Consider the following 17,576-nt stretch of genomic DNA (forward strand, 5'->3'; position numbering starts at 1 on the left):
AAAAATATATAACAGTGAACATGTGTTTGTAAACAGGAAGCCCCAAATAACTTGGCTAAATTTCAATTTGATATTTTCTCTCTCCTAGTCAAATAATAGATTTTTTAATAGATCTGGTTCAGCAACATAGAAAAGACTATTTTTTACTTTCTATTTCAAGTGCACAAAAAACTGCAAATTACAATGCACAGCTGGATGCCCTTCTTCTGGATTCATCAATTGTTAAAATTTTGCCACTTATGCTATGCTTTTCCCCCTCTTTCTTCACACACAATACATGTACACCTACTACACACTTTAAAACATATTCTTCAGCCAGGCATGGTAGCACATACCTGTAATCCTAGTACTTGGGAGGCTGATACAGGAGGATTGTAGGTTCTAAGCCAGCCTCAGCAACTTACTGAGGCTGTAAACAATGTAGTAAGATCATGTTTCAAAATAAAAAATAAATTAGGGCTGAGGATATAGCTCAGGGTTAGAATGTCCCTGAATTCAATCCCCAGCAACACACACACACACACACACACACACACACACACACACACACACACATGGTATTCCTTATTGTGGAACCAACTTAATGTGGGTTGCACATATCTTTGTCCCTAAATATCTTAATAGGTATTTCTAAGAAGGACATTCATATTTATCAAGTGTACAAAAAACTATTTAAAGTCCAAGAAATTTAACACTGATACAAAACTATTATCTAAAATAGAATACTGAATATTTAAAATGTATAATTTTATAATCTCTTCCTCTGCCCCCACCCTTTACAGAAAATCAACATGTAATCATTACAGCATGGTTCATTAGTACCTGAAGTTGATCTTGATGAAATCTCATGGGTCCAAATTGCACATCAGCTACTGCTACCTGTAAGACAGAAATCTGCTTAAAAATGGATAGAGAATCTTGTTTAAAAATTTCTCTCACCAGACGTGGTAGTACTCTCCCAGTACTTGAGAGGCTGAGACAAGAGGATTGTGGGTGTGAGGCCATCCTCAACAACTTAGTGAGTCTTGTAGCAACTTAGCAAAACCCTGTTTCAAGATACAAAAAAAAGGGGGGGCTGTGGGAGCTTGGAGGTACAATGTCCCTGGATTCAATCCTCAGTACCAAAAAAAATTTTTCTCTTTAATCAGCGCCATAGAAGTAAAATACCTATTAAAAATATGTAGACTAAACAGATAAACTATTATGAGGAATCCTACGTTTCTCCTTGTAACCCCTGGAGAAATGGGAGCAGGAAAGGAAATATAAAATGAATCAGATCTTAGAGCTGCCTTTTTCTAGCTGTGTGAAACTTCAAGTGAATTACTCAGCAATTTCTCATTTGCTAAAAAGGTCAAATGACTTTATGATATAAAGAGCCCCCGAAGAGAAGACACCAAATGAACACTGGTTCCTTCCACGCCTATCTCCACCTTTCCTCTGATAGATGAGATAAAATCTTACATCCAAAATGGCTATAAATTATATAACCCATCAGTCAAAACCATGGAATGCCACTGTTGAAGAAATATTTGATTAACAGTTGACACTTCAATTTACAGGAGCATAATAGTGGTTATAAGTGCTTACCTCCACAAAAACTTGGATGTTAAAACAGTCACACCAGACCCCAGTGAGAAAACTAACCGTAACACTGCGCAGGGCCTCATCTGTTCTAGTCACTGTGTGAGGGGTAAACGTGTTAACACCAAGTCCTCTCAGCAACGTGCAGAAGTACAGCCCAAGCACCTTAAGACACAGCTATCAAGTGGTGTCACTGGGATTCCAGTCCAGGTCTGTTTATCTCCATCCCCTGTGCTGCAAAGCCAGAGCCCCTGGAAGGTCTGGAAAGTCTGTGTTCTACACAAAGAAGCCCCAGGGAGGGAGAAGGAAATCCAGCACAGGAGATGAACTCCAGCACTGGACTTCCACCCAAAGGAACAGCTACACTTTGAAAACTGCCTGAAGATGCTGTATTGAAGGGATCCCTCCCTGAACCCTCTATAGGATAGTAGATCACATACGTAGAACAGCAACTGAAGAGCTAGATTCATAAAAATTTCTTGACAACACATCTATCTCCCAAGCAGTGAACTATAGTAAACACATGTAATGACGAGAGAAACCCACCTATAATTTTAAATGTGAGAAGCCAATGTCCATTTACAGGCTACTGGCTAAGTTCTTGTTATAGTTTGGTTCCTGAAAAGCTCATGTATTAATATTCAGAGTTTATGTAATTTAGCCACGAGTGTTGTAATCTCCTAAGTGGATGAATCCGTGGTGATGGATTTCCTGGGTAGTAACCTAGGCAGGTGGAATGTGGCTAGAGAAGGTGGATTTTTGGAGGTGTGGCCTTAGGAACTGAGATTGTCTCTGAATCCCCTCGCTTGCTTTTCTCTCTCTGGCTCTGGCCTCCACAATGTGAGAGCAGAGCATTGCTCTCTCCCTCTCTGATTCTCACCACCATGCCCTAAGCTCCAGAGACCCTGGCCTCAAATGGACTGAACCTGGAATCTCCAAAACACTGTGAGCAAATAAATCTTCCTTCCTCTAAGTTGTGTGGTCAGTTGTTTTGGATTAAGCAGTGAGAATGTTGATTGAGGCAGAAATTGGTATCAGAGAAGTGGGGTCATTGCTATATCTAAGTCTGACATGTGTTTTGTGAGTTATTGGAACTGGTTTGTGAGAGGAAATTGGAAGGGCCAGAATGCTGACAGAAAGGCAGACAGTAGAGACAGTGCTCAGACTCTGGGGGATAAAGAGGACTCCATAGGAAAATGGAGTAGAGGCCACGTGTGTTACATTCTAGAAAAGAATTTACTGGCATTTTGCCTGTGTCCTGAAACTTTGGGTGAGGCCAAATTTAAAGATGACGAACTGATTAAAATGGCAGAAAATATCTCAAAACAGAAAAGTATCCAAACTACATTATAGATACTGATGTGTGCGTCCAATGTAATGCACACCAAATTTCAAGAGCGGGAACTGAAGCAGACTTTATAGATATTCAGGATGTGCAGTTTGGCCAGAAAGGTATGTGTAAAGCTAAAGTCCAGACAGAGATGGTACTGTGAAAGAAAGAAAGATGGCTGAAGGGAGGTCAGATGTTTGCATAGGAACAAAGAAAGAAATGTGGTCACTGCAGTCAAGCCCAAGCGTAGAACAATGGGAACAAGGGACCAGTGGTGGTGGCTACAATTAAAAAGGGCTGGTGGCAACCAGGACTGAAACAGGACCAGTGGCAGCTAGAAAAGGGACAAGTAGCAGTGAATGAAAAGGGCATGACTAATTTTACTGCTGGTGGTCAATTTGGGTGCTCACATAATGCTGGTTTTACTGGGGGGAAAAAAGTGTCATGGAAGCCTCCCCCCTAGACTTCAAAGGAAGGCCTGAGAAACCAGGCAACATGTGGTAGGGTTGGAATCCCTGAAAGTAGGCCCAAATGGGGCAATTTGTGAGGGTGTGATGGGGAAGCCATGGGTGCAAGAAAAACATCCAAGATTTAGAAATGCCAGAAACATGGAATGGCTACAAGGAAAGGTTGCAAGCTGCTAGTCATGAAGCCAGACTGTTTTAGAAAAGCCAGTCTGCCACCCACTGGAATCAACCAGGCTATAGGGGTGGGGCTTTGCCAAGGCCCCTTAAAGATTTCATCTCACCACCATGTGCCCCAGAGGTCAGAAATGGAAAAGTAGATCCCTATCAAAATACCAATGTCATACATTCCAAATACATACATTAGAGAAAAATAGCCTTTTCAACAAATGGTGTTGGGAAAACTTATCCACTTGTAGAAAATGAAATTCAATCCCTCCCTCTCACTCTGCAAGAGTCAACTCAAGATGAGTCAAAGACTAAAAATTAGACCATAAACTTTGAAATTACAAGAGAAGGCATAGGTCCAATACTCTAAAATACAGGCATAGATAGAAACTTCCTCAATAAGACCGCAAAAGCTCAGGAAATCAAACCAAGAATTAATAAATAGGATGGCATAAAAGTAAAGAGTTTCTGTTCATAAAAAAAACTATCAAGAGTCTAAAGAGAGCCAAGTATGGTGATGTACACCTATAATTCCAGTACTTAGGAGGCCGAAACAGGAGGACTGCAGATTCAAAACCAGCCTCAGCAATTTAGTGAGGCTCTAAAAAACTTAGCAAGAGCCTATTTCCAAATAAAAAATAAAATACGGTTGGAGGTGTAGCTTAGAGATAAAATGTCCCTGGGTTCAAGCCCCAGTACCAAATAAATTGTCTAAAGTGAGAACCTACAGAATAAGAAAAAAATGTTTGCATGTTATTCCTAATTGAAGACCAATATCTAGAATATACAAAGTACTTAAAAAGATTTAACATTTTTTTAAAAATCAAGAAACGGGCAATTGAACTAAAGACACTTCACAAAAGAAATACAACTGGCCAATAAATACACTAAAGAATGCTCAACAACATTAGCAATCAAGGAGATGCAAATCAAAACTACACTCAGATTCCATCTAACCCTAATCAGAATGGCAATCATCAAGAAGTCAAACCACCATAAATGCTGTTGAGGGCATGGAGAAATAGAAATTCTACAGTTGCTATGGAGATCCGTGTGGAGTTTTCCTCAGGAAAATGGGAATGGATTCACCATGCAAAACAGCTATATCACTCCTGGATATCTTTCCAAAGGGAAGAAAATCAGAATATTATAATAATTATGCATATTCATGTTTATAGCAGCACAATTCACCAAACTGTGGAATCAAATTATGGAACCAACCCAGGTGTCCATCAATAGATGAATAGATCACAAAATTATGGGAAATACACACATGGAATTCTACTCAGCAATAAAGAAGAACAAAATTATGTCATTTGCAGGAAAGTGAATGGACCTGGAGAATATCATGTTAAGTGAGATTCGCCAGTCATGGACTGTGAAGGGGCATATGTTTTCTCTCGTATGTGAAAGCTAGAAAGTCATCGGGATACCAGAAGGACTTCAGATAATGAAAGAGAAACTCCAGTGGAGCCAGGGAGATGGTATATGGATATGGAAAGAGAGGGAGAGGGAAGATCAATGAAGGGATCACTTCTATTCACACACACACACACACACACACACACACACACATACACACACACACACACACTCTCTCTCTCTCTCTCTCTCTCTCTCACTCTCTCGTGTGAGCACACGCGCTATCTCTATCTATCTATCTATAAAACCCTGCATGAGTAAAGGGAGAGTAGGGAGGGATCTAGGAGGAAGCCAACCAAGTGCTTGTGTATGTATGTCAATAAAAGTATAAAATTAAGTAAAAGAAACAGAGCTAGAAGATTAAATGCTTGTCCTGCTAGATTTCGATCCAATTTTGGTCCCATTCCTTCTATGATCCTGTTCCTCCCTCTTGAAATGCAAATGTTTATTCTGTGTCACTATATATTGGATATATGTAACTCGCTATTTATTTATTTTAGTGTTTTGGGGAATTGAACCCAGGGGCATTCTACCTACGAGGTATACCCCCAGCCATTTTAATTTTTTGTTTTGAAAAAGCGTCTCACTAGGTTGTTGAGAGTCCCACTACTTGCTGAGGCTGTCTTTGAACCTGCCATCTTCCTGTCTCAGCCTCCCAAGTAATGGGATTATAGGCAGTGCCACCATGCCTGTTTTATTTTTATTTTCATTTTCTTTCACAAGAGCTCACAGCCAAGAGTTCACCTTGAGTCTCAAAGGAGATTAGGGAACTTTTGAGCAATGCTAAAACTGTTGAGACTATAGAGTACTATTGAACTATTGGAGTAGGACTAAATGTGTTCTGCATTCTAAAATGGGAATGAGCTCTTTGGGATCAGGGGCAGAATGTTAGTTACACATAGAATACCCATGAAAAGCTCCTGTATCAATGTTCAGTCAATGATGTAATTCAATCATGAGCGTTGTCATCTCATCAGTGGATAACTCCATGGTGTTGGGTTCTGGGGTGATAATGTAGGAAGGTGGGGTATGGTTAGAGAAGAGGTATGACGTTAGGGAATGTGTGTCTCTGAATACCCTCTCTGGCTCTGGTCTTCATGCTGTGAGAGCAGAGCCCTTGCTCTCTCCCTCTCTGCTTCCCTCCACATGCCCTGAGCTCTGCAGCTTCCAGCCTCACATGGACTGACCTTGTAACCTCTAAAAAACTGTAAGCAAATAAATCTTCCTTCCTCTAAGTTGTATGGTCAGTTGTTTTGGAAAAGTAGGGAGAATGTTGACTGAGACCATTCCTGATATTCTTTGTAAATAACTTTGTCTCTCAGAAAGCTTAAGAAGAGAAAGAATCACAAATACAAATAAAGTCAAAATAAGCCTCATTCCCACTGGGATGGCTACTATTAAAAAAAAAAAAACAGAAAATAACAAGTGTTAGCAGGAATGTAGAGAAACCAGAACCCTTGAGCACTGCTGATTTCGCTTCACATTAAAAAAAAAATAGAACTCTTAAATTATCTACCAATCCCACTTCTGGATATAATTTTCTGGAGAAGGATTCTTTGGGCAGGTGTCAGGGTGAGGAGAACAGACATCTGGTGGCACCATCCTCTCAGGCTGTGTTACTGTGGGCCAGCCTCACTGTGGGAGGCAGAGTTGGATTCCAAAGCCAGGATCACCAAAAGAAAAGATAGTATAAGGACCCTGGGAGTCTATAAAGACAGATCTAGGGAAAAATAGTAGAGTAAGAAGCACCAGCAACCTTTCCGCCTAAACTACCCGGCACTAGCCAAATGTGTCTAGAACAACTATCTGGGAAGGAGCTAGATAGATTAGGAGAGGGGGGAGGGAGGGGAGGGAGGGAGAGAGAAGAGACTCAAATCACTAAAACAAGTGGGGACATTCTATTGATTTTATAGAAATAAAAATTATAACAGTACTATGAGCAACTGTATACCAACAACCTGGATTACCTAAATGAAAAGAAATTCCTTGAAACACAAAACCTATCAACATTAAATTTCATTTTTTTTAATTTTTTTTTTTGGTGGTACTGGGGTTCCTGGAAGCCCTTCTACCTCCGGGCTACACTCCCAGACCTATTTTTTACATTTTCATTTTGGAAACAGGGTCTCCTAAACCAGCGCGCGCGGCTGGCTTCGAACCTGCGCGATCCTCCTGTCTCTGCCTCCCAAGCGCGGGGATTACAAGCGTGCACCACCACGCCCGGCTCAACATTAAATTTCAAAGAAATAGAGAATCTGAATAGACCTAAAACTAGTAAGGCAATTCAATCAGTAATTTAAAAAAAAATCTCGTCACTGGGCATGGTGACACACGTTTATAATCCCAGCATTTGGGAGGCTGAGACAGGAGGACCATGGTTCACAGACAGCCTCAGCTACTTAGTGAATTGCAATTCACTGAGACCCTGTTTCCAAATAAAGAATAAAATAACAAGGCTGGAGGTATAGCTCAAAGGTAGATTGCCTCTGGGTTCCATCCCCAGTACCAAAAATAAATTTTTTTAATTTAAAATTTAAAAAAATCCCCTGTCAAAGGAAACCTGGATCTGATGACTTTATTATGGGTGAGTTCTATCAAACATTTAAAGAAGCAGCCGGGTGTGGTGGCACACATTTGTAATCTTAGTATTTGGGAGGCTGAGGTAAAAGGATCACAGGTTCAAGGACAGCCTCACCAAGTAGTGAGACTCTCATCAAACTAGCAAGACCCTGTTTCAAACTAAAAATAAATTGGGACTGGATGTTTAGCTCAGAGGTAGAATGTCTCGGGGTCAGTCCCCAGTACAACACACACACACACACACACACACACACACACACACACACACTCTCTCTCTCTCCCTCTCTCTCTCTCTCTCTCTCTCTCTCTCTCTCTCTCTCTCTCTCTTATAAAGCTAATACCAATCCTTCTCATTTTTCCCCCAGACAAATGAAAAGAAGGAAACATTTCCTAACATACATTCTATGAGACTGGTATTGCCCTGAAACCAAGGCTAGACAAAGACTGCATAAGAAAACTACAAAACAATATCCCTTACAAAATGATGCAAAAAATTCTCAACAAGTACTAGCAAACTGAATTCAACAGCATAAAGGTTTATACATGACAACCAAATGGGAGTTATTCTTAGGATGCAAGGATAGGTGAACATACGAAAATCAATGTATTTTACCACATTAAAAGGGTGAAGGGAAAAGGCCATACAATCATCAACTGGTACAAAAAACGCACTTGGCAAAATCAACACCCTTTCATCTCACACACACACACACACACACACACACACACACCAACAAACTCAACAAACTATGAGCTAAAGGGAATTATCTGAACATAATAAAAGCCTTATATTAAAATCCCACAGCTAACATCTCACTCAATGATGAAATATTTTGGCAATGATTTCTTAGATATGACAGAGAACCAGAGTCCTTCACATTAAGTACGGTCTTCAGCTCCTGACAGGGGACAATAGTGAAGTATGCTATAAAGGATCAAATAAATAGAAAATAAGGCCCGAGTGGACAAAAAGAGAAAATATCTATGAGCACTGTAAAAACATATATACCATACTGAGGTCATGAATAGAACCTTAAAACATATTCCTAAAAAAATTACAGTTTTTATTCTTCAAAGATAATACAATTGAATCAGAAATTAAAAGCATAAGTTTAAATAATCCTCCAACCCTTGAAAACTTAAAAATATTAATTCACACAATTACTGAGTCAAAGAGGGAAATATAAACTATATCTGTAGATTATCTGAAAATAATAAAAGAATATCAAGTAACAAAACTTAGAGGATACTACTAAATTATACTCATAGTTTAAAATCTTTTTATCATGAAACAAGAATATACTAAGCTTTCAAAACCTGAAGTTTGGTTGCACACACTTGTAATCCCAGTACTTGGGAGGTTGAGACAGGAGGATTACAGGTTCACGGCAGCCTCAGCTACTTGGTGAGGCTCTCCCCAACTTAGTGAGACCCTGTTTCAAAATAAGGAATAAAAAATAGGGCTGAAGGTATAGCTCAGAAGTAGAATGCCCCTGGAATTCAATCCCCAGTACTGGAAAAAAAATAAGTTTGAGAAAGACAAAAGTAAAAAAATTATCAGTAAAAGCCTGGTTTGGCGGCTCACCCCTGTAATCCCAATCAATACTTGGAAGCCTGACACAGGAGAATTATAAATTCAAAGATAGCTTCAGCAACTTAGACTGTTTCAAAAATAAAAATAAAAATAAGTGCTGAAGGTGTAGCTCAGAGGTAGAACGTCCATGAATTGATCCCTAGCACCACATACACAACAATACAACACCACCTAGTGAAACCAGCAGGAAAAACAAAAGGCAACAGTTAACAAAATGTTAACAATTAATTAAAACTTAATGACTAAAGAATATATGTACATATAAAATGTACAGATGATGACAAGCTGAGGGATGAGATTAACATATGGAGAGCTCTAGGCAAAAGTGCTGTCCCTTGCAGGGAAACAACTCTGAGTATGTGGTCTATACCACGTACAACATACATCTATCTATGATCTTACAAAAGGACAACACACATTTATGACCCCAATTTACAAAAATTATCTATTATTGGACATATTTTAAGTAATTAAAAGAACCTATAGATTCATTTTTAAAGGATTTAAACAGCTGGTCCTGGTGACACACGCTTGTAATCCCAGTACATGGGAGGTTGAAACAAGAGGATTTCAGGTTCAAGGACAACCTCAGCAACTTAGTGAGACACTGTTTCAAAATTAAAAAATAAAATAAAATAGGGCTGGGGGTATATCTCAGAGGTAGAATGCCCCTGGGTTCAATCCCCAGTACTATAAAAAGTGGGAGATGCCGGGCATGGTGGCGCATGCTTGTAATCCCAGTACTTGGGAGGCGGAGACAGGAGGATTGCACAGGTTCAAAGCCAGCCTCAGCTACTCAGTGAGGCCCTTTGCAACTCAGTGAGACCTTGTTTCAAAATAAAGAATAAAAAATAGGGCTGGGGGGTGTAACTCAGAGATAGAATGCCCCTGGGTTCCACCCCTAGTATCGCAAAAAAAAAAAAAAAAAAGTGGGAGACAACAAATTCTGCCATAGTACAATTTTAGCAATATCACTTAAAAACCATGTTTCAGCAAGTGCATTTTACCATCAAACATCTTATTTACTTAACCAGATTGCATTTAGCTTCATATCCTGTCCACAGGAAGATCCGGCTCTCGGGACCTCTGTGGAATATAGTCTCAGCACCAGACAACCACTTGCCACTGCCCCCCAAAATAGCCACCACCAGGAAACCTGATGACATCACTCAGTGAGCAGACATCAGCAGTGGCCCCAAAGAGCACACAACTTCCCAACCACACCAGGCAGGGAACTGGAACTTCTAGAATTTTACATCCACTCTTCTTTGTGTATGAAAATCAGAACCAAACTGAACTGATGCTTCTAATAATAATTTATTTCTCACATTAACATTTATAAGGGAACAGTCAATTCCAAATCAATTTTAGTAATACAGCTTTTAGTCCTTCAGCTTCAAAAGAAACTGATTGTGTTTGTGTATGTATGTTACTGGGGACTGAACCCAAGGTCATTCTGCCTCTGAGCTACACTCCTGGCCCTATTTTATTATTTATTTATTTATTTATTTATTTATTTATTTATTTATTTATTTTGGTGGTACTGGGGTTCCTGGAAGCCCTTCTACCTCTGGGCTACACTCCCAGACCTACTTTTTTACATTATTATTTGGAAACAGGGTCTCCTAAACCAGTGCGCGTGGCTGGCCTCGAACCTGCGCGATCCTCCTGTTTCTGCCTCCCAAGTGCGGGGATTACAAGCGTGCGCCACCACGCCCAACCCCTATTTTATTTTTTGTTTTGAAACAGGGTCTTACTAAGAGATCTTCACTAAGTTGCTTAGGATGGTCACAAATCTGTAATCCTTCTGTCTCAGCCTTCCAAGTACTGGGATTTTAGGTGTACATTACCATGTCCAGCTACAACTAACACTTTTACTTTCTTGGTTGTTTTTTTTTTTTTTTGTGTGTGTGTGTGTGTGTGGTACTGGGGATTGAACCCAGGGGCATCCTACCTCCAAGCTATACCCTCAGCCCTATTTTTTTTTTTTATTCTTTATTTTTGAAACATGGTCTCACTAAGTTGCAGAGAGCTTCACTACGTAGCTAAGGCTGGTTGCAAACCTCTAATCCTCCTGTCTTATCCCCCCAAGTACTGAGATTATAAGCATGTGCCACCACGCCTGGCTCTGTAACTGACATTTTTAGATAACATAGAAACAACTGTATGTTTAGGGGTGACATTATTAATTATACAAGTTGATGAGTTTCATCTTTTGGATTTTTAAATATTTATTAATTTATTAAGACTTATGGCTTTTTGAATATTATAAAATTAAGATATTAGATAATAAGGATGTCTATTTGCATTTTAATATTTCAAGTATTTTAAGTAAATATGGCTGACAGAAATATGAATCAAGTTATTATTAGAAGCTTTACTAAACCACATATCAGATTTCTTTTGACTGGCTGGCTGACCTAATATTTTGATGTGACACTAAAAGGCAGTTACTATGTTATGACTGAGTGTGGGAGGTGGAAGAGGAACAAGATACACTGTATAATTCAAGCCTATTTAAATGTCCTACTTCACAAACCCCCATCCTTTGCCTGCTTTTTAATTTTATCTCCTAGTAATCATTGAATATAGCAGATATTTTATTGTTTATCTTATTTAGTGTCCATTTATCCCACTAGAATGTAAAGTTCCATGACAACAGTGATGTATCTGCTTTATTTACTATTATCTTCCCACAAAATAGTGCCTCACAAGAGGCACTAAAAAAAAATTTTTTTTTTTTTTGGTGGTACTGGGGGTGGAACCCAGGGGCTTTTATATTTTATATTTTATTTGGAAACAGGGTCTCACTAAGTTGCTGAGAACCTAAGTATCTATGGCTGGCTTTGAACCTGTGTGATACTCCTGTCTCAGCCTCTCAAGCGCTGGGATTACAAGTGTGCGCCACCATGCCTGGCTTCAAAAAATATTTTTAAGTGAATGTTTACTCAACTGCGGATCTTTTTTAACCAATCACACATCTGAAATTATACTCACACCAGCTTATTACACATGTGTGTATATAATACAGTGCCTTGCTTTCAGGATAACTTCATACATACTGTCTTTCATTAAGGAACAGAAAGAAAAGAATCTTAAGGAAAGCCTAAAAACTAGGAATCATAAAGGAGTCAGTGATCTTTTTCCTACCTCCCCTATAGAAAGTTTTGCTAGGATCAATTTACATGAATTATGTGATTTTTCTGAGCCATACTTTCCCCTTCAGGTTTTGCCTGTACAGCCAGTAGCCATCCTATCTCTCTCTCTCTGTCCACCTCTCCAAAGAGAAATAACTTAATCAAAGGAACTCAGTCTGGACAAGTCAGGAGACAGCAGCTCTTAGGTGTGGAAAAGTCAAAATCAATCCAGACATTTGTGGACCACCTATTACTGTTAGAAAATAAACACAGAGCCAGATGTGGTGGCTCATGCTTGAAATCCCAGCATTTGGGAGGCTGTTCAAGAACACCCTCAGCTACTTAGTGAGCTTCTTTGCAACTCAAAGAGACACAGTTTCAAAATTTAAAAATAGCTGGGTGTGATGGCACATGCACACTTGTAATCCCTGCGCTTGGGAGGTGGAGACAGGAGGATCCTGCAGGTTTGAAGCCAGCAGTGCTGGCTTAAGAGTCCCTGTTTCCAAATTTTAAAAAAAAGTATAAAAGCCAGGCCTAGTGGCGCACGCTTGTAATCCCCGCGCTTGGGGGGCTGAGACAGGAGGATCGCGCAGGTTCGAAGCCAGCCTCATTTACTTAGTGAGGCTCTCAGCAACTTAGTGAGACCCTGTTTCCAAAAAAAATATAAAATGGGTCTGGGAGTAGAGCCCAGAAGTAGAAAGCTTCTGGGTTCCACCCCCAGTACTACCAAAAAATAAAAAAATAAAAATAAAAAATAAAAAATAAAAAAAAGTATAAAATAGGTCTGGGAGTGTAGCCCCGAAGTAGAGGGTTTCCAGAAACTCCAGTATCACCAAAAACAAAAACTAACTAACTAACTAAATAAATAAATAAATAATAGGGCTGGGGATGTAGCTGGGAGGTAGAATGCCCCTGGGTTCCATCCCCAGTACTGCAAAAAGAAAGAAAGAAAATAAACACAGGGCTTGGCACTGAGAGAACAAGTACCTAACCTTGTTCTTGAGAAGTAGGAAGGAAAAGTGTAAATAACAGAATGGTGTGGTCAGATTTAATAGAATAAGGTGCCCAGTATGTGCTAAGTAACATTCCCAATCATATTTAATCCAATTTAGTTCTCACTCTGTGACTACGGTAAGCTCATAAAATATCTTACTGATGAATAAACTAACTCAGAACAGGATACTCACGCTGCTGATTAGCAGCAATTGCAAGAGTATAACTCAGTTCTATCTGAATTTAATTCCTGTGGTCTTTTCAGGTTCTATTAGGAAAGGTGGAAAATCATCTGGCCCTAACCTGTATCTAGCTAAGTAAGACCAAGAAACTGGAAAGCAGCCTTCACGCATCCATTTGATGAGTCTTTTTGAAGCACCCACACATGGTTTCCTAGGCATTGAAGATTCAAAAGAGAACAAGACACATAATACCTTTACTTAACCACAGGCAGAGACACAGTGGAGAAAACTAGGCTGCTACTAGTGCAAGGCAAGGAAGGTGTGTCTGCCATGGCAACATGGAAGGAGCGAGAGCTCTGAATGGAGGCACACCAGGAGCAGGACAGCTGGTACAAGGTACTTGTAGTGGGGATGCGTCAAGTGTGTGGGGCACTGAGGAAAGAAGGGTGGAGGGTCATGAGAAGGGCATGCTGAGCAGGGGCTATATGATGTGAAGCTTTCTAAGCCAGGACTAGAAACTCAGATATTCTAAATTTCATAAAAAGGTGCCATACAAGAGATATGATCTGAATTTCTTTTTTATAAAAGATCCCTTTGGCAGCCTTGGCACAATGGCACACACTATAATACCAGTACTTGGGAGGCTGAAACTAGAGGATCGCAGGTTGAAGGCCAGCCTCAGCAACTTAGCAAAACCCTGTTTCAAAATAAAAAGAAGAGTTGGGGGTGTAGTTCGGAAGAAGAATGGCCCCTGGGTTCAATCACCAATTAAAAAAACAAAACAAAACAAAAAAACACTAAAAAAACTCCATCTGCAGAGAGTAGGAATAGAAGGTATGAGACAAGAAAGCTTCTGCAGCGGTCCAAACAGGAGGGGCAGGGTGATCAGGACATGCCATGAATCCACTGATCACTGGACCAGTGCTCTGATAGCAGTGTTGTGTGGGAAGGTGGGGTTCTTCTAATGAAAGCTGGTGGTGAGCATGGTGCTTTCAGAGCCACACACTAGGTGATCCCAGCACAAACTCCAGGCAAAGCTCCTACTGCTTTCCTGGGTCTTGCTCTCACACTTGATATTCCTAGCACTGCCCTGGTTGCTTTTCTGTCCCCTTGCCTGTTCCTAACTTTCCCTTCAGTCAATTTAAAGAGCACATACTTACTCAGAGCCTTTTATATTACCATGCCTGTATACTGAAATTGCACTCTAGCCTGTATACTGAAATTGCACTCTAGGGTAAGTCATTCAAGTCCCTTTTCCCAAACCTATAGGCTTGGGCAAAAATAGTGCCTGGATTAAATGAGCCATTTCAAGTGCTTTAGTGCCTTACATGCCCAATAAAGTCTACATATCTACAGCAAAGATTTTTTTTTAAATCACTTAAAGTTTTCATTTTATCCTTAATGAAATTGTTCTTTTAGATTTAGGTTTTGGAAACATTTGCCACTCTTTTGCATACATAAAGCAAATCTAGACAAAATAAATTGATTCAAAATATTCCTCAGTTGTCTTCACATTCTGAGTCCCTACCTTCTGAATCACTTGTTTGACTCAGAGTCCCTGTTGTTGCTTATTCCCACTTTAATTCCACCCTTCATGCCTCCAAAGAAATTGTGGCACATTATTTCTTTTTTTTAACAAATTTTTTATTGAACATAAATGGTATACATTTAAACTATCTATATTTGATGCCCTTTCCCCCCGCCCCGTTTTCCGTTCCCCCCTCCCACCAATGGTTGTCCAGGGTAACCATGTCATATTCATAATTTTACACATATTCAGATGTAGACCCTCATTAATCAAGATCAGCCTTCCTCCTCTCCTATCTTTCCATCCAAACTTTGCTGATATTTCCCCTCCATTATCTGGAGTTCCACTGGTATCCTCTGTGTTCCCTAGTTTGGGCATATTAGAGGAAACATATGTAACTTCTCCTTCTGTGCTTGGCTGATCTTACTTAACATAATGTTCTCTAGGACTTTCCATCTTCTTGCAAATGATATAATTTTGTTTTTCATGGCGGAATAGAATTCCATTGTGTGTATTTCCCACAGTTTTGCTATCCATTCATCTGTTGATGGTGGTCTGGGTTGGTTCCACATTTTGGCTATTACGAATTGTGCTGATATGAACATAGGTATGCATATGTTGCTGTAGTTCTCCGTTTTCAACCCCTTTGAAAAGATACCCAGGAGTGGTATAGCTGGATCATATGGTGAATCTATTCCCAGCTTTCTTAGGAATCTCCACACAGATCTTCATAGTGGTTGAAGTAGTTTGCATTCCCACCAACAGTGTAAAAGAGTTCCTCTTTCCCCACATCCTCGCCAGCATTTGTTGTTATTTGATTTCTTTATGCTTGCCACTCTGGCTGGGGTTAGACGGAATCTCAGTGTAGTTTTGATTTGCATCTCCCTGATGGCTAGTGATGAAAAACATCTTTTCATGTATCTATTGGCCCTTTGTATCTCTTCTTTTGTGAAATGTCTATTTAGTTCATTTGCCCATTTCTTGATTGGGTTGTTTGTTTTGCTAATGAAGAATCTTTTGAGCTCTTTGTATATTCTGGATATTAGCCCCCTATCAGAGTGGTGGCTGGTAAAGATCTTTTCCCATTCTGTAGGCTTCCTCTTTAGGTTACTGATGGTTTCCTTTGATGAGAGGAAACTTTTTAGTTTGATGCTATCCCACTTGTTAATTCTTGCTTTAATTTCCTGAGCTTTGGAGGTTTTGTTGAGAAAGTTACTACCTGTACCAAGATGTTGTAGTGTTGAGCCTATGCTCTCCTCTAATAATTTCACAGTCTCAGGTCTAATTTCTAGGTCTTTGATCCATCTTGAGTTGATTCCTGTGCATGGTGAGATATAGGGGTTTAGTTCCATCTTTCTACAAATGGATTAGCCAGTTCTCCCAGGACCATTTGTTGAAAAGGCTGTCTTTTCTCCAGCGTATGAGTTTGGCCCCTTTGTCAAAGATTAATTGACTAAAGATGTGTGGGTTTGTTTCTGTATCTTCTATTCTAATCCACTGGTCAGTGTATGTTATTGTGCCAGAACCATGCTGTTTTTACTACTATTGCTCTATAGTATAATTTGAAGTCTGGGATTGTGATGCCTCCTGCATGTTTCTTATTGCTGAGAATTGCTTTGGCTATTCTGGGTCTTTTCTTTCTCCATATAAATTTCATGATTGATTTTCCTAGGTCTGTGAAGAATGTCACTGGTATTTTAACGGGAATTGCAATGAATCTATAGATCACTTTTGGAAGAATGGCAATTTTGATATTCTGCCTATCCATGAGCATGGGAGGTCTTTCCATCTTCCAAGGTCTTCTTCAATTTCTTTATTTAATGTTTTAGTTTTTGTTGTAGAGGTCTTTTACATCTTGGGTTAGGTTTATTCCTAGGTATTTTATTGGTTTTGAGGTTATAGCGAATGAAATTGTTTTCTTTGTTTCTTTCATTGTGGATTCATTGTTGGCGTAAAGAAAAGCCACTGATTTCTTTATGTTGATTTTGTATCCTGCGAATTTGCTGAATTTGTCAATCAGCTCCAGAAGTCTTTTGGTTGAGTTCTTTGGGTCTTCCAGATTAAGGATCATGTCATCTGCAAATAAAAATAATTTTAATTCCTCTCTTCCTATGTGGATTCCTTTGATTTCCTTCTCTTGTCTTATTGCTGCAGCAATAGTGGGCATCCTTGTCTTGTTCCTGATTTTAGAGGAAATTCTTGCAGTTTTTCTCCATTCAATATAATGTTGGCTTTGGGTTTACAGTATATTGCCTTAATGATGTTGAAGTACGTTCCTTCTATCCCAATTTTCTGCAGTGTTTTTAACATAAATGGGTGTTGGATTTTGTCGAATGCTTTTTTAGCATCTATTGCTATGATGATGTGGTTTTTGTTCTTGGTTCTATTTATGTGGTGGATAACATGTATTGATTTGCGTATGTTGAACCAGCCTTGTTTTTCTGGGATGAAACTGACTTGGTCATGATGTATTATTCTCTTGATATAGTTTTGAATGTGTATGGCTAGTATTTTGTTTAGAATTTTTGCATCTATGTTCATTAAGAATATTGGTCTGTAGTTTCCTTTCTTGAGGTATTTTAATTTGTTTTGGGGAT

The 17,576-nt window shown here is 39.5% G+C and overlaps 1 protein-coding gene across 2 annotated transcripts in view; it reads right to left on the reverse strand.

Moving 5' to 3' along the window:
- PDE8A (phosphodiesterase 8A) overlaps nt 1-873 on the reverse strand; it is a gene marked incomplete at both ends in the record, with an annotated part of 70,449 nt that extends 69,576 nt beyond the window's left edge. Inside the window, one exon of one of the 2 annotated variants that reach the window (XM_080692202.1) lies at nt 823-873. In XM_080692202.1, the coding sequence (XP_080548328.1) occupies nt 823-849 (27 nt within the window). The remainder of the gene's footprint in view (nt 1-822) is intronic. The other variant, XM_080692201.1, reaches the window with a different exon arrangement.
- Between the last annotated feature and the right edge of the window lie 16,703 nt (nt 874-17,576).

Source organism: Muscardinus avellanarius (assembly GCF_963383645.1).
Source record: "Muscardinus avellanarius genome assembly, chromosome: 3".
In the NCBI taxonomy this organism is placed as follows: Eukaryota; Metazoa; Chordata; class Mammalia; order Rodentia; family Gliridae; genus Muscardinus; species Muscardinus avellanarius.